The sequence below is a fragment of the Cricetulus griseus genome, chromosome 2 (genome assembly GCF_003668045.3).
Source record: "Cricetulus griseus strain 17A/GY chromosome 2, alternate assembly CriGri-PICRH-1.0, whole genome shotgun sequence".
Taxonomy (NCBI): Eukaryota; Metazoa; Chordata; class Mammalia; order Rodentia; family Cricetidae; genus Cricetulus; species Cricetulus griseus.
The window spans coordinates 171926074-171947806 of NC_048595.1; the positions used below are offsets into that span (position 1 = coordinate 171926074).

General features: G+C 47.2%; 2 protein-coding genes and 1 non-coding gene across 4 annotated transcripts; 1 reads left to right on the top strand and 2 right to left on the bottom strand.

Annotated features, from left to right (window-relative positions):
- Nucleotides 1-695: 695 nt before the first annotated feature.
- Nucleotides 696-17316, bottom strand: Prelid3a (PRELI domain containing 3A). 2 transcript variants are annotated; one of them, XM_035440096.1, is made up of 7 exons: nt 17168-17316; nt 8933-9101; nt 8136-8225; nt 4339-4409; nt 4130-4232; nt 3289-3400; nt 696-2304 (listed from the first exon to the last, which is right to left on the bottom strand). In XM_035440096.1, the coding sequence occupies exons 1-6, from the start codon at nt 17197-17199 to the stop codon at nt 3347-3349; spliced, it is 519 nt and encodes a 172-aa protein (XP_035295987.1). In that variant the 5' UTR covers nt 17200-17316; the 3' UTR covers nt 696-2304; nt 3289-3346. The 2 variants fall into 2 exon arrangements, with proteins under 2 accessions (XP_035295987.1, XP_035295986.1); XM_035440095.1 differs by having other exon boundaries at nt 696-2308.
- LOC118238337 (glyceraldehyde-3-phosphate dehydrogenase-like) lies at nt 5751-7527 on the top strand. The gene has a single exon (XM_035440097.1). It carries the CDS (start codon nt 6109-6111, stop codon nt 6478-6480), a length of 372 nt encoding a protein of 123 aa, XP_035295988.1. The 5' UTR covers nt 5751-6108; the 3' UTR covers nt 6481-7527.
- Nucleotides 17317-18590: 1274 nt separating the features above from the next.
- LOC113834346 lies at nt 18591-18720 on the bottom strand. Its single transcript, XR_003482805.1, has one exon. It is a non-coding gene; the product is annotated as a small nucleolar RNA SNORA61 (small nucleolar RNA).
- Between the last annotated feature and the right edge of the window lie 3013 nt (nt 18721-21733).

A 21733-nucleotide genomic window follows, 5' to 3' on the forward strand; every position in this document is an offset into this window, starting at 1 on the left:
CTGCCTGGACCACAAGATTTCTCTTTACTACATTTCCCAGAATCCCCCTCGACTCCTAGTCCCATCTAACTTGCTTCCCTATTGGCCAACAGTACTTTATTTATCAACCAATAAGACAAACATATACACAGAAGGACCTTCCCCATCACTCTACTATCATTCTGTTCCCTCTTCTTCTGTTAAGTCTTGAACCCTTGCCCATAGCATGGATGGTCCTTTCTTCAGTCAAACCTCTCTAGAAATGCCCTCACAAGACACATCCAAGAGTGTTCCTCCTTAATTCCCTAGGTGTTTCCTACTCCAGTCAAGCTGTCAATCAATAGTCTATAACCGTCTCAAAGTAGGAAAGTGTCAAGGAGTCATACCCACAAAAAGAAACCTCAGTGTCCCACTGGGGCCCCACCTTACTATGGTGACAGACCCAGTGACCATACATGGCAAGAGCCTTCAGTGGCCTCAGGGACTTTTCAAGACATTGTTGTTTAGGGCTGGAGAGATGGCTTAGCAGTTAAGAGCACTGGCTGCTCTTCCAGAGGACCAGGGTTCAATTCCCAGCACCCACATGGCAGCTCACAAATATCTAACTCCAGTTCCTCGGGATCAGACACCCTCACAGACACAGATGAGACACATGCATATTTTTTTAAAAAGGACATTGTTGTTTAAAAGTAGAAAGGAAACAGTCATACAGATAGTTACAGTATGAACCCAAGTTTAATGAAAGAAAAAGACAACTTTCATAGGCATAGAAAAGTTCTAGGGCTGGAGGGATAGATCAGCTGTTAAAGGCTAGGCTCACAACAAAAATATAAGAAAAGTTCTAGAAGGGTCTGTAAAAATGGCAAGTTGACTGACAGAGGAAAAGCAGACGTCTATACTAGTCAATAGATTTAATACCTGTTTTAAACTACAAACATGAATTGCCTGAACACATATAAGTATGTTTCTATATACATCTTTAGGATTTTAAACAACCTTGACTTAAGATGGTAGAAAGCCAGGCATGATGGTGTTCATCTGCAATTCTAGTGCTTGAAAAGTAGAAAGAGTTTGAAGTCAGCCTCATCTACACAGTGAGTTCAAAACCAGTCATAATTCTACAAGGAGAGGTGGACATCTTTAATCCCAGCAGAGGCAGGCAGAGCTTTGTGAGTTCAAGGCCAGCCTGGTCTACAGAGAGAGTTCCAGGACAGCCAGGACTACACAGAGAAACCCTGTCTTGAGATACCTCCCCCTCCCACCAACCCCCCCCCAAAAAAAAAAAAAGGCTACAAAGAGAAAATGAGGAACACAGAAACTCTGAGGCAGGAAAGTAAAGTGGGCTTGGGGGAGGGGTATCAACCCAGGCCAGGAGCACAAAACCACCACCCACAGCCAGCCAGGGACCCCAGGACCTGGAGGGGGGAATTAGCTGGAAGGCTTTTACATACCAGGAGGTCCCCATCCTCTTTTTAGTCAGAAGATGATGAAAAAGATAGTAGGGACTAGACAAGAATCCCAGCCCAGGCCTGCACATCGGTGATTCCAGTACTTGAGATGCTGAGGCAGGAGGAATGCCATGAGTTCAGAACAGCCAGGGCTACATAGAAAGATCTGTCTCAACAAAAACCAAAAAGAGCCAAGTATAGTGGCCCAAGTCTGTAATCCCAGCACTTGGGAAGTTGAAGCAGGAAGATCAGGAGTTCAAGGTTATCTTCAGTTACACAGGGAGTTCAAGGCCAGTCTGAACTTGAAAATCTTAGTTGCTGCTGGAACCCACAGTGCCCTCTGTAGAGAGCTCCACACTGCTTTTTGGATACCGAACATGATGGGGACCCTGAGGGTCAGAAAACAGCTAACTTCTCATTCAGTTCTTCACAGAGGCAAGTGGAATACTCTAAGGACATAGGGCCACCAGCAACAAAGGACAGCAGCCAGGCCCCTGGGGAAGGTTTGGGAGACCTACCCTAGCTTAGCTGTCAGGGTGTGAGGAGAGGGGGACTCTCCCTTGGTGAAGTGACTAGAGCCAGCAGAGGTGGCACTCCTGCCGGGGGAAGCAGGTAAAAGCTTAAGACCAAGTCAGGGGCAGGGCAGCCCAGTACTGGCAGAGCCTGGCAACGTAGGGCTCCACACTACTCCCAGGAACCGTAACTTCGCACTGCTGGTGCCTGGAACTGATGTTGTTCTGAGAGGTCACCATGGACAGGGGAGATTCCAGCAGGTCCCGTCTCTTCCAGACTTGTCCGCACTTGCCTTTCATCTTCTTTGTCCATCCATACTTCCTTCCTTCTTCCCTTTCTTCTTTGACTCTTTTTGGTGAGATATCTGGCTAGAGGTGGGGACAGGTTAGCTCTCGTTTGTGAAGAAACAGAACCTGGGGAGCCTAGACTCACACCAGGCCTCCCTGTCTCCACACAGCCCCATACAGCCCCCACAAAAAGCTCAGCTCAGGTTGAGGGTAAGAGGTCCCACCACAGGTCTTGGCCTTGGATTGCAGGTAAAGTTCTCTGGCAAGCTTTGCTGGCGTAGGAAAAGGCAGCAAGAATGTCTTAAAGACACTTTAGGCCCCACAGCCTGTTGGCTGAGGAGAATGAGGGAGCAAATATGCACTGGGGGCAGGGGAGGGGAGGAAGCCATAGCTGTCAGCAGCTGACAGGAAGTGAGGAGGCCCCTTCCTAAAGGGAAGAGGGACTCTTTCTGTGATGACAAGATGATTGCCAACCAATCAAGCATCAAATTCCAAGGAACACCTGTGAAGTCCATGATGATCATAGAAATGCCTTTGCCACTACAGTGACACAACCCAGTAGCTGAACACTGGCTTGTTCCAAGTGAATAAATAGGCACAAAATATTTTTCAGAGGTCGAGCGCTTACTCAAGCCATCAGGTGTGAGGTCCCCGGTCCCATTCCCCAGCTAATAAAAATGGTAACAATGTTTTCAAAACGTACAAATTTTGCCCAAGACAAAAACAAAACAAACAAACAAAAAAAAACAAAACTCAAGATTAAACCTGACCATAACACTGTGGACCTACTCATGGAGGCTCTTCGTTAGCAGCTGACATCCTGAGGAATGTTCAGGCTGCGAGGTACTGAGACCTCGGGGCAGCCAAGGCTACAGTGCCTTCCTCAGACTCCAGTTGGCAATAGCTCGGGTATACCCTGGAAGGAATCTTGGCACAAACCAAGGAAATGATAGAGGATGGACCTGCTCACCACGACGGACAGTAGGAAGCGCATGACTGACAAACAAACATTCTCTCATGCACCGCACACACACAGGTAATAAAAAGCTAGAACTCTGTACCAGCTTAAGATGTTCCTGTGGTTGCCTCCTTGTGTCACCAGGCATGGATGCAGACTTGTTAGCTTATGGCACTCTCAGAATGCTCAATTATCCACTCAATGGCAGCCCAGCCCTGAAACAACAACAGAGGGACTTCAATTCTCACTGCACGCTGCAAGTCACCAGATGGGAATATGGTGGCAAAGATGTGACAATACGTTCCTGAGCCACCGTCCATGTAAGCAGGCTATTCAGCACCATGTGTTCAGGCCTAAAGTTCTCTAATGAGTTAAAGAATGCACCAGCGGCCTAGGATGATGTGGTGGACTTTGGGGAGTCCCTACCCTGCCTGGGAAGTGGAGAGCGCCTGGGAAGTGGAGGGCGGATGGGGTTGGGGGTAGGTCGGGGGTGGGGAGGAGGGGGGGTGAGGGGAGGGAGAGGGAAAAGGGATTGATATGTGAAACAAGCTTGTTCCTAATTTGAACGAATAAAAAAATTAAAAAAAAAAAAAAGAATGCACCAGCTTGGGCTATCCCAAAGTTGACACCCCTCTCAGGCTAACAGCAAATCTGTACCTGTGAGAGACCTAAGACTTCCCAAAATCCTGGAGCCAAAGCTGCCATGTGGAGACTGGGATGGACTTCATAGCAATAGTAACCGACTAGGACAGAAGCCTTTCCCCTCAGAGCCTGGCCAGTCTTCCTGTTCCAACTATGTTCCCACATGAAAAACACAGTGGGGAATGCTGTGGCTTTAGGAAGTCCATCTACAAGGAACCCAGTCCTCAGGAGAACCAGACATGTCACCACTTCATCTGGCACATTACCCCGAGCACACCAGGGCCCCACCCTGAGGTATGCACCTTCTTTGCATTGGAGGATATCGTGTTGGCCATTAGACTTTCCAGGTAGCTCCCAAGGCTAATCCCCTTCACAGTGATGATGGCTTCTTGGGTGAGCACAGTCCTGCAGAAGAGCAGAAGTGAGCTCGGGGCTGACCAACCCTGGGAAGGAGGCTCCACCCATCCGCCCCTGCTGTTCAATGTGTCCATCCTGGGGTGAGAGGACTCACTTTTCAGGGTTCTCTGGGTGAGGTGTGTACACCAGCCTCTCATTCACTGACACCAGATTTGTGAGCGTGATCTTTAAAAACAAAATAAACATACACAAAAAAACTTAAAAATAAAAAATTAGGCTGGTGGCCCACACTCAGGAAGCAGAGGCAGGTGGATCTCATAATGCCCGTGGGAGTTAGGATTTGGCCTGGCCCTAAGATAACATAGAAGTTGCTTAGGTTGTTGTAAAGTACAAGTAACATCACTCCCAAGGATGAGTTTCATGGCCTAGAAGCAATGCTGAAGATTTTAGGGGGAGCTGGGCAGTGGTGGTGCACACCTTTAATCCCAGCACTCAGGAGGCAGAGGCAGGTGAATCTCAGTGAGTTCCAGGCCAGCTTGCTCTATAGAGTTCCAGGACAACCAGGCCTGTTATACAAAGAAACCCTGTCTCAAAAACCCAAAAATAAAAAAAGAAAGAAAATTTAAATTTTTTTTAGATTTATTTTATTTTAGATGTATGAATGTTTTGTCTGCATGCATGTATACGTTCCATAAATGGTGCCTGGTACCTGCAGAGGTCAAAAGAGGGTGTTGAATCCCCTGGAATTGGAGTTATAGATGATTGTGAGCCACCATGTGAGTGATGGGAAATAAACCCAGGGCTTCTGCAAGAGCAGGAGTGGGGGTAATATAGGGTTTCTCTGTGTAGCCATGCCTGGCCTCAAAATCAAAGATCCACCTGCCTCTGCCTCCTGAGTGCTGGAACTATATATGTATTTTTTGTAGAAATATGAGGAAGGGGAAAGTGTTGTGTTTTTTTAAGATTTATTTATTATGTATACAGTATTCTGCTTACATGTATGCCTGCAGGTCAGAAGAGGGCACCAGATCTCATTAGGGATGGTTGTGAGCCACCATGTGGTTGCTGGGAATTGAGCTCAGAACCTCTGGAAGAGCAGGCAATGCTCTTAACCTCTGACAAGCCATCTCTCCAGCTCGGAAAGTGGTTGTTACGTTTTATTATATCTATTTACTTATTGCATGTACATGTGTGTAGGTGAGCATGCCACAGCACACAAGTGAAGACCAAAGGAGAGTCTGGGAATTGCTTTTTTTTTTTTTTTTTGGTTTTTTCAAGACAGAGTTTCTCTGTGGCTTTGGAGGCTGTCCTGGAACTAGCTCTTGTAGACCAGGCTGGCCTCGAACTCAGAGAGATCTGCCTGCCTCTGCCTCCCAGCCTGCCAAGTGCTGGGATTAAAGGCGTGGGCCACCACTGCCCTGCGCTTCTCTCCTTCTACTGTGTGTTCCAGGGATTGAACTCAGGTCCTCAGTCTTGGCATCAAGTACTTTTATGCAACTGAACCATCTCTCCAGCTGGAAAGTAACTGTAAAAATGACCACCAAGGTTCTCTCTGCTCCTCCCTGTTCTAGAGACAGCCGCATCTTTTCATGCAGTGCCAGCCTTGTTCCTGAGACAGAGAGGTGAAGCTCAGAGTGAACGGATTTGGCCGGATTGGACGCCTGGTTGCCAGGGCTGCCTTCACTTCTAACAAAGTGGACATTTTTGCCATCAATGACCCTTTCATTGACCTCAACTACATGGTTTATGTGTTCCAGTATGACTCTACCTATGGCAAGTTCAAAGGCACAGTCAAGGCTGAGCATGGGAAGCCTGTCATCAATGGGAAGGCCATCACCGTCTTCCAGGAGCGAGATCCCATCAACATCAAATGAGATGATGCTGGCGCTGAGTATGTTGTGGAGTCTACTGTGTCTTCACCACCATGGAGAAGGCTGGGGCCCACCTGAAGGGCAGGGCCAAGAGGGTCATCATCTCCACCCCTTCTGCTGATGCCCCCATGTTTGTGATGGGTGTGAACCCTGACAAATACAACTCCCTCAAGATTGTTAGCACCACCAACTGCTTAGCCCCCCTAGCCAAGGTCATCCATGACAACTTTGGCATTGTGGAAGGACTCGGGACCACAGTCCATGCCATCACTGCCGCCCAGAAGACTGTGGATGGTCCCCCTGGGAAGCTGTGGTGTGATGGCCGTGGGATTGCCCAAAACATCATCCCTGGTGCTGCCAAGGCTGGAAGCTCACAGGCATGGCCTTGCGTGTTCCTACTCCCAATGTGTCCGTCAGGGATCTGACATGTTGCCTGGAGAAAGCTACCAAGTGAAGCAGGCATCTGAGGTCCCACTGAAGGGCATCCTGGGCTATACCAAGGACCAGGTTGTCTCCTGCGACTTCAACAGTGACTCCTACTCTTCTACCTTTGATGTTCTCAATGACAACTTCGTAAATCACATTTCTTGGTATGACAATGAATTCAGCTACAGCAACAGGGCAGTGGATCTCATGGCCTACATGGCCTCCAAGGAGTAAGAAGCCCACCCTGACCCATCCACGCCCAGCAAGGACTCCAGCAAGAGAAAGGCCCTGGCTGCTGAGCAGTACCTGTCCAACAACCCCCACATTGATCATCTCCCTCACAGTTTCCATCCCCAACCCCCAAAATAAGGAAGGGTTAAAGGAGCCCTACTCTCTTGAATAGCATCAATAAAATTCACTGCCCCCCCTCTCGCCAAAAAAAATGACCACTAAAAAGCCGGAGATTTAGTTCAGTGGTACAGGGCTCACAAGTCCCTGGGTCTGAACTCATGCAGGGGCAAGCAAAACAAAAGAATGGCCACAATCAGGGTATGATGACATGTAGCTGTAACCCAAGGCTGAGGACAGATAATCACTTGAGCTTAGGAATTTGACTCTAACCAGGTTAACACAGTGAGACCCTATTTCAAAACAAACACCACTGGCAGTACCTCTACTGTAGGAGGCACGGAGGTACCCAAGGACGTCCCCACACTCACAAATAAGCACTAGGGGAACCAGGCATGTTAAATGCACAGGGTTGTCTCTTCAAAGGGAAGAGACACCAAGAAAGCTGGAAGTGGACATGGTTAACAGCCTGGTGACTTTAATGCCATCTGTGTGACTGAGACCTCCTCCTTATCTTGAGCCTGTTTTCTTGGTTAATCTATGGAGCCCATAGAGAAAATGCCACTTGTACTTTACACAGAGTTTCCATGTAGTCATGCCTTTTATCTAGCTGGTTTTGCCTTTTTCTTTCTTTCTTTTTATCTTATTTATTATTTATTTATTTGTCTATTTACTTATTTTGAGGCAGGGTCTCACTATGTGGCTGTCTGTCCTGGGACTCACTATGTAGATGAGGCTGGCTTCAAACTTACAGAGACCTACCTGGCACACACACCACCAACCTTGGCCAAATCTATATGTTGATTATACTTGAATAAAAAGACTAGGCCAGGCATTGGTGGCGCACGCCTTTAATCCCAGCACTCGGGAGGCAGAGGCAGGCGGATCTCTATGAGTTCGAGACCAACCTGGTCTACAAGAGCTAGTTCCAGGACAGCCTCCAAAGCTAGTTCCAGGACAGCCTCCAAAGCCACGGAGAAACCCTGTCTTGAAAAACAAAACAAAACAAAGACTAGAAAAAGGTGGGTGTGGGTGTAGCCTCAGCATTCCAGAGGCAAGGCGGGAGGATTACAGTAAATTTAAGACCAGCCTGGGATATCCAGAGAGTTACAGGCTGACCTGGGGTACAATGAGACCCCTGTTCCAAAACAAAACAAAGATAGAATACCACTAAATAAATCCAACCCTCCTACTAAAAATAAGGCCACTTAGACAGAAGGCAAACTCGAAATACAATTTAAGGGAGGCATTTGCACCATCACCAAGAAACATTGAAGCACCTTTCTCCTCTTAGACTACTGCTTACATTGGTGGAACACAGTTCCATTTTCCTTGCCGCTGGATCCACAACAGAGCTCTCTTTGATGTATGTCAAGGTCCTGTTGGCTCCCAAAATCTAAGGGACAAAACAAATGTCATGTATAGTGACATGCAACCCTCGGTATCTGCAGATACAGTGTTGGGCAGAAGGTAGATAACATAAGGTATCTACCCTGGTAGATAACAGAAAACGGATTGAAGAGCTTAGCACGTGGCAGTAATGACTGTTTTGACATAAATTAAACCAGGGAACTCCTGGCATCCTGAGAAGAGAGACTTCTGCTAGCAAGAGCTCTGAAGTAAAGACTCAACCTGCAGGTACGCTTTTCACGTCCAGATACAGAATCCAGGAGTGGCAAATGAGTCACAAGGAGAGACAGCAGGAGACGCTAGGGCCATGTAAGGACCTGGGTTCCATGTGGAGGAGAAGTCAGTGCGCAACCATGCAGGGGAAAGCTGTCCTGTTACATTCTCACTGTTCTCCTCGACTTCATCCCACCCCCATCCCCGGCTCTAGGAGTGAGTATGGGCCATGCTGTGTCTACCTGAAGTTCCTATGTAAAATGTCTAACTGCAGCATCACAAAATGTGGGATTCTGGGCACAGATGACACTGAAGGTCAGCCAGCTCACTTAACCCCACGGTGACTAGTGTCTTTCCAAGAAAACAAAAGGGGACCCACGGACAGTCCAAGGAGAAGGGGCACAGGACTGCAGGGATCTTGCCCAGCCATCCGTGGCATCCCTTAGCAGTAAGTGTGGGCAGCCATGCAGGGAGGCTCACCGCACGCACGAGGCCAGGCAGCCCCCACTCGGTGCTGAGCAGGCGCAGACTGTGCAGGCGCCCATGGTTGTCCACGCTGCGCTCCAGCACATCCACGCCCACCACGCACGGGTTCATCGGGTTTGGGTACTTCCGCATGGCAGCCTTGATCACCGTGTCCCAGGGATGGCTGGCAAGAGAACACAATTAGCCGAGGTAATGACCCTGAGGCTGAGGCTCCTGTATCTATGCAGGGAAGTGTGTACTGTGTTCTGTTTGAGCCTGAGTCTCTGGAGGAACCCCAAGTCTGTGCTGGGCCTATGTAGGGCCATCAAGCTTAGCTGACCTTAGGTTTTTTTCTGTCCTTGCTCTTCTCCAGCCCACAGGAGGTAGAAACCTTTTGTGGGGATATATCAACAGCGAGATAGGTCTTCCTGACTGCACCTTGCTGAAAAACACTGGCTGTTGTCCTTAATGCAAACTGACCCCTGCCTTCCATTGGGGCTTACAGTCCCACCTGACTGCCCCGCTATCCAGTAGGTAGCATGGTATATTGAAGAACACCCATGCAGAAACACCCAAGTCTACCCAAGCAGGCTTTTGTTCCCACATGCTCAGTGCTACCAAGAACCAAGGACAGTTCCCAGCTGGTGAATTTAGGACACGGTCGACTTTATAATGGTACAAATGTGTATCTCACAGTCATCATCTTCAACTTTTAGAACAGAATAAAAGGACATCAGGTCCCTTGAAGCTGGAGTTACAGGCAGTTGTGAGCAGCCCCACCCAGGTCCTCTACAAGAGCAGTATATGCTTTTTAACTGCCAAGCCATTGCTCCAGCATTTTTGACTGATGATATTTTTTCCATATTTTTTTTATTTTTTATATATTTGAATTACAAACAAGATTGAATTACATGACGATCCCAGTTCCCTTCTCACTCCCTTCCTCCTCTACCACCCCGCCAACTAAAATCCTACCTGTCATATGTCCTTTCTTCTAATCTACACCTGACTCAACCTTTCTGCTTCCTCATGACCTCTGCATCCTTCCTTTTCTTCCCTTCTCACTCTTGTAGCTTCCTCCCCCCTCTTCCCATGTTCTCAATTTGCTCAGGGGATGGTGACCCTTTCCCCTTCTCCAGGGGGCAAAGTTTGTCTCCAGGGGTTTCTCTGTGTAGCTTTGGAGCCTATCCTGGCACTCTCTCTGTAGACCAGGCTGACCTCGAACTCACAGAGATCTGCCTGCCTCTGCCTCCCGAGTGCTGGGATTAAAGGCGTGCGCCACCAATGCCCAGCGACTGATGATATTTTCAAACTGCACTCTGGATTTGACAGGAGCGTCTGTACTTTTTTTTTTTTTTTTTTTTTTTTTTTGGTTTTTCAAGACAGTTTTCTCTGTGTAGCTTTGGAGCCTATCCTGGTACTCCCTCTGGAGACCAGGCTGGCCTTGAACTCACAGAGATCTGCCTGCCTCTGCCTCCCAAGTGCTGGGATTAATGGCATGAGCCATCAACGCCAGGCAGGTCTGCACTTCATTCAAACTTCTAAGTGGTATGTGGTCTGAAGCAATTCAAGTTTTTTATGTGTATGGGTGTCTTGCCAGCATGTATGTTTGTGCATGTATGTTTGTGTGTCTGGTGTCCCATAAGGCTAGAAGAGGGCATTATTAGCTCTCTTCTAGCTGGAACTGGAATTATTAGCAGTTGCAAATTGCCAGGAATCTTTAAAGTGACAAAGTCCAGCCAGGTTTGGTGGCACATACCTTTAATCCCAGCAGGGAGGGCAGAGTCAGGCAGATCTGAGTCTGAAGCTAACCTGGAGCAAGTTCCAGGACAGTCAGGGCTACACAGAGAAACTCTGTCTCACAAAAAAAAAAAAGAAAAGAAAAGAAAGAAAAAGATAATAATAATAATAATAATAATAATAATAATAAATAAAATAAAGTGGCAAAGTCTAGGCACAAAAGTCAATATTATACCCCGTGGTTGAAGAAAACTAACATATAGCCAGTGTGCAAACCTGGTGACACTAGGTGTTGAAAAGAGCATGGCTGGCTGGAGGCTCATGAGCGCTTTGCAGGAACATCTGCTGGGTCATTTGCCTGCAGAAGCAGCAAATATACAAAACGCTCTCTGCCAGGTTTAGGCAGATGAGAAGTTGGATGGAGACCACTCTCAACAGGCAGAGTCCCAGCTATACACTGAGACACAGTGCGACTGAGTCCTATCCCAAAGGAAGGGAGGCCTCTGTTGCCACCCACTCCAGAATGGTCCCAAGCATCCATACCAGATTCTTCCTGGAACCACAGATAATGGGTGAAAGGTTGAAGGCTGGCTTCCATGCTGTATCAGAGTTCTCTAAAAGAAGAGAACTGATAGAATATATATGTGCGTGTATAACATATATGAATTATTTTAATATATATAACATATTATATATTAAATATTATAATTCTTTTTTTTAAAGATTTATTTATTATGTATACAGTGTTCTGCCTGCATGTATGCCTGCAGGCCAGAAGACGGCACCAGATCTCATTACAGATGGTTGTGAGCCACCATATGGTTGCTGGGAATTGAACTCAGGACCTTTGAAAGAAGAGGCAAATGCTCTTATGCACTGAGCCATCTCTCCAGCCCCTTAATATTATAATTCATATATTATTATATATTATATAGAAATATATATTTTTTAAAAAAGCCGGGTGTTGGTGGTGCACACCTTTAATCCCAGCACTCTGGGAGGCAGAGGCAGGCGGATCTCTGTGAGTTTGAGGTCAGCGTGGTCTCCAGAGAGAGTGCCAGGATAGGCTCCAAAGCTACACAAAGAAACTCTGTCTCGGAAAAACAAACAAACAAACAAAATTACACACACACACAGCTCCCTATCTGCATGAGTGAGGATGGACTTTATCCACACACCGAAACCAAGGCAATATATTACAAAACACTGGATGCAGAGGTACACAAGAGGACCAAACTACAGAAATCCAGAAGTCATGGATATTGTTTTTAAAGTACCAGTCCTCTAATTTTTGGAAAATATAGTTGTTAAGTTTTTAATTTTTTTAATTGTTGAGAGAGGGTCTCATTTGCTCAGCTGGCCTTTACCTCCTGATATAATATATTGAACTAATATATATCATATGATATATATATTGAACTAATATTATATATATACATACATATATGTATGTATGTATTAAAGGGGATCTATTAGATTGGCTCACAATATGGCCTGGATAGCCCCACAATGGCTGTCTCACACTGGAGAGGCTGAGAATCTGGTGCTGAAGGCCTGGAGGACTTCTGGAGAGCTGCTGACCTTCAGGCTGTTCTGGAATCCCGGAGAAAGAATGCTAACATCAGTGAAGGGATGCCACAGCAACAGAAAGGATGAACTTGCCAGCAGGGATGACAGCAAGCAGACAGAATGCAAAGCTTCCCTCTTCCGTATCCTTTGATCTGTGTGGCCATAGGGTGAACCTTCCCGCTTCAAATAACCTGATCATGAAAATCCCTGGCAGGAGTGCCCAGCAGCTAACAATTGAGTTGATTGGAGATCCAGTGACATCAACAACCAAGAGTAGTCATCACACATGCCAAGGAGAATGAGCCCTAGGCAAAGCAGGGTGGTAGAAACTGATGTCCAATATTTGCCTAAATCATCCAGGAGAAAGGCCAAAGGTGGGAATGCACGTGAAACCTGGCAAGCTATAATCAGAGGACCAGTTAGCCCTGGAGACCCACCATGTGTCCAGGACTTCCCACACTTGCTTATTTCTAAAAGGTGCAGAGGTAAAGGTTCGGGGGAAGGGTGGTTAAGAGACAGTCACAGGACCAGAAGCTCAGCTATACCCTACTTCCAGTGGGTTCTGAAGAGTATGGGCCACACCGTGGGGCCTCTGGACCCTCTTAGGAGGTGACTGTCATAGTGTGATTAGGACATGGCTAGCTCTCTCACCATATCGACATTTACAGTGATGACACTTAAAGCAATGGAGGTAAGTGCTGGACTCGCCCAGCAATGCAGGCCAGGCTCCAAACCACAGCCTGTTCACTGCTACTCACTCATGCACTCAGGGAAACAACTCAGGGTTCTCTTAGGAGTGAAGTGATGAAATGGCAAAGTGGTTAATTTTATCATCATTTGACCTCTGAGGACTCTTTGACAATTTGCAAGAGGACAGGCTGTGTGCCAGAAATACTTCTGCAGAACAAGCCATTCTCAGGCTGCCCTCGGTATATCAGGTGGTTGTGTGGTGTCGGGAGCCCGCCCAATTCACCACTGCCTCTCACCACCCATGGCTTGCCCTTAGAAGAACAATGCACAAACTCTTTGTTCAAACTTGGGGACTTGCAGTTATTTTCTGGGAAATTAAGGGAGTGAGTGAGCCTGTCACCTTAAGGCAAGCATCTTTAGAGTTTGTTGCCAAAGATAAAACCTGAGCTTTTGAAGCAAAGCTGGATTTTTTTTTTGGGGGGGGGGGTGGTTTCGAGACAGACAAGCTGTGTAGCTTTGGAGCCTATCCTGGCACTCGCTCTGAAGACCAGGCTGGCTTCTGCCTCCCGAGTGCTGGGATTAAAGGCGTGCACCACCAACACCTGGCGGAAAGCTGGAATTTTAGAAAACTTGTATCCATTACCATGAGCATAACTGTACCATACTACAAACCTGGAGAGCACACACATTCAAAGGATGGATGCAGGTGTCTCTCAAGAGGCAGACATTTACTCAGCACAACTTGTTTTTCTGCTCTTTGCTCCCAATTTTATATTATTACTTTTTTTTGGGGGGGGGGGAGAATCGAGACAGGGTTTCTCTGTAGCTTTGGAGGCTGTCATGGAACTAGCACTTGTAGACCAGGCTGGTCTCAAACTCACAGAGACCCTTCTTCCTCTGCCTCCTGAGTGCTGGGATTAAAGGTGTGCACCACCACCACCCGGCTATATTATTACTTTTTAAGAAGCTATCATTTTCTGGTCATAGCAATAAAGGAAAGGTACAAAGACATACTTAGCTTTTCCAGCTCCCTATATGCGTGAGGCTGAACTTTATCCACACACCTCAACCGAGGCAATATATTGCAAAACACGGGATGCAAAGGTAGATAAGAGAATCAAGCTACAGAAATCCGGAGGTCATGGATATTTGACTCTGGGTTTTTAATTACCTAGACCAATTAAGAACTCCATTTACACAAAAACACATGTATCCTTTCAATAGAGACAGGGCACCAGGCAGTGGTGCCGAACGCCTTTAATCCCAGCACGCAGAAGGCAGAGGCAGGCAGATCTCTGTGAGTTCAAGGCCAGCCTGGCCTACAAAGTGAGTTCATTTGAGTTCCAGGACAGGCTCAAAAGTACGCTGAGAAACCCTATCTCAGAAAGAGAGAGAGAGAGAGAGAGAGAGAGAGAGAGAGAGAGAGAGAGCAAGAGAACGAGAGATAGGGCAAATTGTAGCATAGTCATAAAGTGGGTGATTATACAGCTAGTAACATCAAGCTACATTTGTATCAATTTATACCCTGAGATATGTATCTCAGCTTGGATAGATCTCAAAAACACTCTTGGAAGAAAAAGAAACTGCCAAAAAAATCCTTATAAGATGAGGTCACTGACTTCTATCTGGGAAAAACACACCATATAATGTGTATTCATACATAAACATACATATTTGTAGTCACATGGCTCCTGGCACAAACCTTTGGAAGGATGTTCACCAAATTTACCATCTTGTCTGCCTTTGTTGAAGAAAAAAAGAGAGAGAGAGAGAGAGACAAAACTGAAGAGAGGGGAAAGTAGACATGTTCAGCTTATCTGGAAGATTAATTTCTCTTCCCAGCTCCTGGCTAGAAAGCAAGCTAGCTGTAGGTCCATCTCCTCAAAGCTCTGTAGACTATGTTGATGGCCTGCCAGAGGCCTATGCTAGCTATCCTTATTCTGGAAGGACATCTGGTCTCTGTGTGAGCTTCCTCCCTATGAACAGTGCCAGGTTCAGTCACTGCCAGGGTACCCGAGACACAAAACAAAGAATCAACACATGCTACCAAATGGGTGAACCACACACACACACACACACACAAGCTTTCCAAAGAAACCAGACCCAGAACATCACATATTGATAACTATTTATATAGGATATCCAGGAAAAAATTTACCTTTTTTTCCTGGATATCCAGGAAAAATTTACACTGTGTAAAAATTTACACTGATCTGTTACCATGAAACAGATCAGTGGTTGCCTGGGGGCAGGAATGGGAAGTAGATCTCAAATAACCAAGTTCATTATCTCTTTAGAAGGTAACAGAAAGTGGCACCATGTTAATGGATGCACAGTTGGCAAAAACCAAAAGCTTAGTTTCTGTAAATACACTAAAAACTACTCAATTATGTAATACATTTGGCTCTTTTCTCTTTTCATGTGTGGTGTGCATAGGTGCACTATGGTGTGCATGCCTGTGGAGGTCCAAGGCTGATGTAGAGAACCCTTTGGTCATCCTTACATGTAATTCACTATAGTTGTGCTACCTGGCTTGCTCCAGGCAACCCCATCTGCATCTAACCAAGCTAGAATCACAGGCCAGCTGCTGCACTCACATTTCCGGGATTCTGGGGATCTGAGCTCCAGTCTTCACGCTTGCATGCTGAGCACTTTAGCCAGTGAGCCATCCCCCCAGCCCAGAATTGTAGAATACATTTTAAAATGGGTATCTTGGGGCCAACAAGATGGCTCAGCAGCTGAAGATGCCTTCCGTCAAACCTCAGTTGGATCTTCTGATCCATGAGGTAGGAGTTGAGAACAGACTCCCCCATGTGGTCCTGACTGTCACTTGCACACTGTGGCACACACACACACACACACACACACACACACACACACACACACACACACACCACAAATAATTAATTATTAATGTAATTTTAAGAATAGTAAAAAGGGCACTAGGCAGTTGTGGGGCACACCTTTAGTCCCAGCACTTGGGAGGCGGAGGCAGTCAGATCTCTGTGAACTCAGGGCCAGCCTGGTCTACATAGCAAGCTCCAGGCCTGTCTCAAAGAAAGAAAGCAAGAAACAGAGAGAGAGAGAGAGAGAGAGAGAGAGAGAGAGAGAGAGAAGAAGGACTCCCCAAGAAAAACTCCAGAACACACACATTAAAGTGGTAACACTTAGAGATTACAAAATTACAAATTACAAAATAGGATTAAAAAAATAAAAGGGCAGAAGGTGCAAAAATGTCAACACTGGTTGGGCGGTGGTGGCTCAGGCCTTTAATCTCAGCACACAGGAGGCAGAGGCAGGTGGATCTTTGTGAGTTCAAGGCCAGCCTGGTCAACAGATTTCCAGGACAAACCCTGTCTCGAAAAACAAAAAATAAAAGTCAACATTCGTCTCGGTGTTAGTCAACATTTCAGGGGCCCTAGGGCAGCTCTCAGAGGGTCCAAGTCAATACTCTAGCATCCTGATACTTAATGTCTTCCCTTCCCCTCCCTGCATTCAGACAGTACAAATTATGCCTGCATCATGGGGGGGAACCTCCTTCACAAGGGCTGCAAGTTGTTTTTTTTTTTCTTTTTTCAAAGATGGATGCTGTAGTGGTGCTGGATCATTTTTCAAGCAGGCTTGAAACACTGGGTTCGATCCCCAGCACCATCAAAAACTAAGTCAGACGTTCTGAAGACAGGTGATACATCTTTATTAAAACTTTATAAAAGACAACGGATGACAATTGTGTTTCATGCAGTCTCCCCACCCCCATCCCCGCTCAGAACTAAAGGGTTCTCTAAGCAGGATCAGAAATTCTCAAAAATCTTTTTTCTTTGAAAAGATACTAAAACACTCGATGACAAGGTGGAAGGCGCCCGTGGGTCAGGAGGGCATTTGAGGCAGTTATCGGTTTCTCCGGGGGTTTTGAGGCGTCAGTGTGCACAGGTATTCAGGACCAAACGCCCCAAATGCGTTCCTCGCATCTAGTCTCCCCGCCCCCCCCATTCAAGCCCCTCTGGCACGGTGTTTGACACCCGCAGCGCAACTCGGACCGGTCGTAACACCCCCGCGGCGCAGCTTGCAGCCTGCACAGGCCGGCTGAGGATGGGGAGGCCTGCGCCACACACCTGCCTCCCCGCTCCCCGCTCCCCGCCCCGCGATCCCGGACCCGGAGCTCTTGCCTCTTCCCATCCCCGCCCCTCCCCGAAGATGCGCGTGGCTCGGCCTCGTCCACGCATTTCCCAGCGCAGCCCTCAGCCCGCTCACCCGAACACGTGCTCGGAGCTCCAGATCTTCATCGCCGCAGCCGCAGGCCCTAGGCGCGGGCTCGGCGCTCTGCGGGATGCTGCGCGACGCCGCGAGGGCGGGCCGCCTGCTGTACCGCCTCCTCCGTCACGTGGCCCGGGCTGCAGAGGCTAAAAATAGGGATGTGGGAGGCGGGTGGTACCCAGAGCGATGCCGCTGCAGGGACTTGCGCGAGTGCGCAGCCACAAATGGCAGCACCAGGCTCTTCGAAGCCGTCCAAATTCTGCCCCTGCCCTTTCCAACCACACGGGAACGTGGTGGACAAAGCAGACATGCCAATTCAAAATAAACAGTCTGGTTATTGAGTAAGTTTGAAACCCCAATGCTATCGACGCGCGTCACAGGCAACCCACTGGAGAGACAACAACGACAGAGCCCTCACCCCTAGGAAACAGAAGTAGCCGGTTTCGCGAATGCTTTCGAGGTGAACAATATGTGGTGCTGCTGCAGCAAAAGGCTTGAGAACAAAGGCGGACTTCGTCCTAGAGTTACCAGTAACTGGAGCGCTGCTCCAATGGAGCTAATTACCTTTGTCCTGAAGACACAAAACAGTTCTCGCCTTGGAGGGAGCTAAGACCCAGCTCATTTTTGAGCCAAATAAAAGTAATCTTGATCCAGGAACAAGGACTAAAGTTGCTCTGAAAGACATGTCCCGCTGTGGATGCGGTTACATGAAACTGTATTAGTTACAGAAGAAAGGCACAAATCGTGGCATTTTCCAAGTACGTCAGCAGGAATCGGAGCAAGTCAGGAACTCGGCCATAGGTGTACTTCATATGTACAAGCCACTGAGTTCCATCTCCAGTACAATTAATAAAAAATGAATACATTTGTACTAGGGGGAAGCTCATTCATAGAAACTAAAGGGTGAATAAGAAGTTCATACTAAATTCAGTGGAGCAGCACTGGACACCACTGTGTTGGGGGCCACTATGTTCCTCTATTACTCTGGTGCAATTATGCTTTAAACCTGTCCTGAATATGCTTCCTCTTGTGTCTGTCTATCTGTCTCCCCTCTCTCGCCATCTCTTTTTTTTTTTCACTTCTCAAAAAAGTCTTTATCAATCAAGTTACATGTGTATAAATCGTACATCAGCCGTAAGTTTCTGGTTTCAGAGCTGCCCTTTTGCCTGCCCCTTCCTTCCTGTGATGTTTTCTAACTGCAGACCAAATGTTAGATGAGGGTCCCTTTACTCATTACATCACTCTAAATAATGACAAAAATAGCCCCCCAAACCAAAAAAAAAAAAAAACCCTTAAAGGACATCAGAGAACCCACCTCCCGCCCCCACACACCACTAGTCAGCAATTGCTACAGCTGCCTAGAACTTCACATTCATTTTTCTGATTCTCAGATTATCCCATTTTACAAAAAGAGTTCGGGCTTTGCTTGAATCTGGCCTTCATACTCTACACCAAACTACATCTCAGAGAGGACAGCTTTGGTGTAATCTTCCCACTGTACAACAACCAAGACCAGCAACTAGATCTGATGGGGAAAGGAACCGGAGGGTCCATCTCTTTACTTTGTTTTTGTTTTGTTTTGAGGCAGAGCCTCACTGTTTAATGCTGGTTGGTCTGGAAATCTCTTTGGAGACCTCCATGGCCTCAAACTTGCAGCAGTTCTCCTGCCTCTGCTTCCCAAGTGTCGGGATGCCAGGAGTGAAGCCCCACACTGGCTCTTGTTTAATTTTAATTGCTTGTATATTCCATAGTTCATGTAAGGGGTTCTTGAAGCACCTCTCATTCAACCAAGATCACCTAGCCCACCCAGGGCTGCTTCATTGATCCTCTCTATTGTGCTTCAATGGCTGCACACTCTCTCAGTATCTCACTCTCTGAGGAGCAAGAACACCTTTCCCTGCTTCCTTTGTATATTCCCCTCTTCTCCTCTGAACCTTCCCTGGGTACATGTTCGCTTACTCCCAAGCCTGCGTCTCTGGTGGCTAGTTTTATGTCAACTTGACACAAGCTAGAGTCACTGGAAAGGAGGGAGCCGCCATTGAGACACTGTCTATAAGATCAGGTTGTAGGCAAGCCTATAGGGCATTTTCTTAATTAGTGATCAATGGTAGAGGGCCCAGCCTACTGTGGGTGGGGCCATCCTTGGGCTGGTGGTCCTGGGTTCTATAAGAAAGCAGGCTGAACAAGCCAGTACGCACCACCCCTCCATGACCTCTGCATCAGCTCCTGCCTCCAGATTCCTGTCCTGTTTTGAGCTCCTTTCCTGCCTTCCTTCAGTGATGAACAAACAGTAAGTGTAAGCCAAATAAACCCTTTCCTTCCCCAGTTACTTCTGGTCATAGTGTTTCATCACAGCACTAGTAACCCTGACTAGGACAATCTCCATGTCACTTTTCCACCAAACTTTAGTCTCACTCCAGCAGGCTCCAAGCACTTTATTCCTTAGGCACATTTCTCCTCAGTGTCACAGTTGGGGCACAGAATATCCAGCGTCTCCAAGCTAGAGACATGTAGTCTGTCTTGTCCCTTAAAGCCAATCAGCCATAATCTTTTGGGATTTACCTCTTGCACAGGATACTAACCCACTCCTCCATGCCCATCGTACAGGAATCAGCAAGTCGGGCCTCTTCATGAGTTACTTTTCTCTAAGCCTTAGGGCCTTTACCCAAGAAAGAAACAGGCTGGCAGCAGCCACCCTGATAGGCAGGTAAGAATGGAATGGACCATAAGCCTGGATTTCTGCAGCTGTCATTGTCATGCCTCCTGACTGCACCCAAGCTTCCTCCTGACTGGTCTCACACTCCTATCAGCCTACCTGAATACATGGTGCCACCCCATGCCAGACAGCTGTGACTTGTCCTTGAGAGCCTGTCTCATGCCTCTGTAGGTATGCCCTGCTGTCCCCGGGGCCTGCCCTTGGGTGTAGCCACATTCCCAAAGTGCAGACGCCCTTCTGCCTTGCTCGCCAAGCTCTGTAGCTACTGGATTTGATGTTCTGTCTCTCCTGCCAAACTCACGTTGACTTGGGGCCAGTTTCCAGGCCTGCTCACAGGCCTCTTGAGTGGGCTTTTCTGGGACAAGATTCAGAAATTATACTTTTGCTGGGCAGTGATAGCCCAGTACTTGGGAGACAGAGGCAGGTGGATCTCTATGAGTTCCAGGTCAACCTGGTCTACAAAGCAAGTTCCAGGACAGCCAGAGCTATTACACAAAGGAACCCTGTCTTAAAAAAAAAAAAAGAAAGAAAGAAATTATAATTTTTTTATGAGCAGCCTGAGCCATTAAATGCTGGCTAAAGTTTGGAAAGTGGGACTTAACCTCTTTGAGCTGTCCAAGGACAGGTTTTGAACCCCATTTGTTGTGTACACATCACCTAACCCAGTCTCTGGCAAACAAGATGTACTTGCCAATTGCTTGTTCAGTGACTCAAGGAAGGATGATTCCTAGGAAGTGGTAAAACCAACAATGGCCTAGCCCTGGGAGGCAAGCACACCACCCAGGATCACTCCCAGCGGGTAGCTAGTCTAGTGTTTCTAGCCCTGTTCTTCAACCCTATGACCACCTGGGGGAAACCTACAGGCTTGTCCAGCAATGGTCCTACTCTTTTACTGTTTGAGATAGATTCATGCTATATAGCTCAGGCTAGTCCCACACTCCTCATCCTGCCTCAGCTTCCCAGTGCTGGAATTATAGGACTGCATAATCACAGCCAGTGCGGTGTGTGTGTGTGTGTGTGTGTGTGTGTGTGTGTGTGTGTGTGTGTGTGTGTGTGTGTGTGTGTGTGTGTGTGTGTCTGATGTGTGTGTGTGTGTGTGTGATGTGTCTGATGTGCCTGTGTGTGTGTGTGTGTGAATGTGGCGTGTGTGTCTGTATGTGTGTGTGTGGCGTGTCTGTGTGTATGTGTGATGTATCTGTCTGTCTGTATGTCTGGTATATGTGTGGGGTGTGTCTGTGTGTGTGAGAGAGAGATGTGTGTGTCTGTCTCTCTGTGTGTGTGTGTGTGTGTGTGTGTGTGTGTGTGTAAGTGTGGTATATGTGTGTGTGTAGTGTGTCTGTGTGAGTGTGGTATGTGTGTGTATGTGGAGTGTCTGTGTGTATGTGTGATGTATCTGTCATCTGTCTGTGTGTGTCTTGTGTGTGTGTGTGTCTGTCTGTCTGTGTGTGTGAGTGTGTCTGATGTGTCTGTGTGTGTAAGTGTGTGAATGTGGTGTGTCTACATGTGTGTCTGATGTGTCTGTGTGTGTGTAAGTGTGTGAATGTGGTGTCTGTGTGTCTGTCTGTGTGTGGGAGATTAAACCCAGGGTATTAAGTATGTGCTCTACTGCTGAGATAATTCCCTCACCCTTTAAACATCTATTTTTGGTCCAGGCATGGTGGCACAGCCTTTAATTCTCTTTTTTAGCAGGGTTTCAATGAAACCTGGGCTAACATCAAGCTCAATAGCAGAGGTTGGTCTTGAACTCCTGATCTTCCTGCCTCCACCATGCCTAGTGATGGGATTATAGGCTTGAGCCACCATACTTCAAATATTCCTTTTCCTTCTGTCCTTCCTTCCTTCCGTCC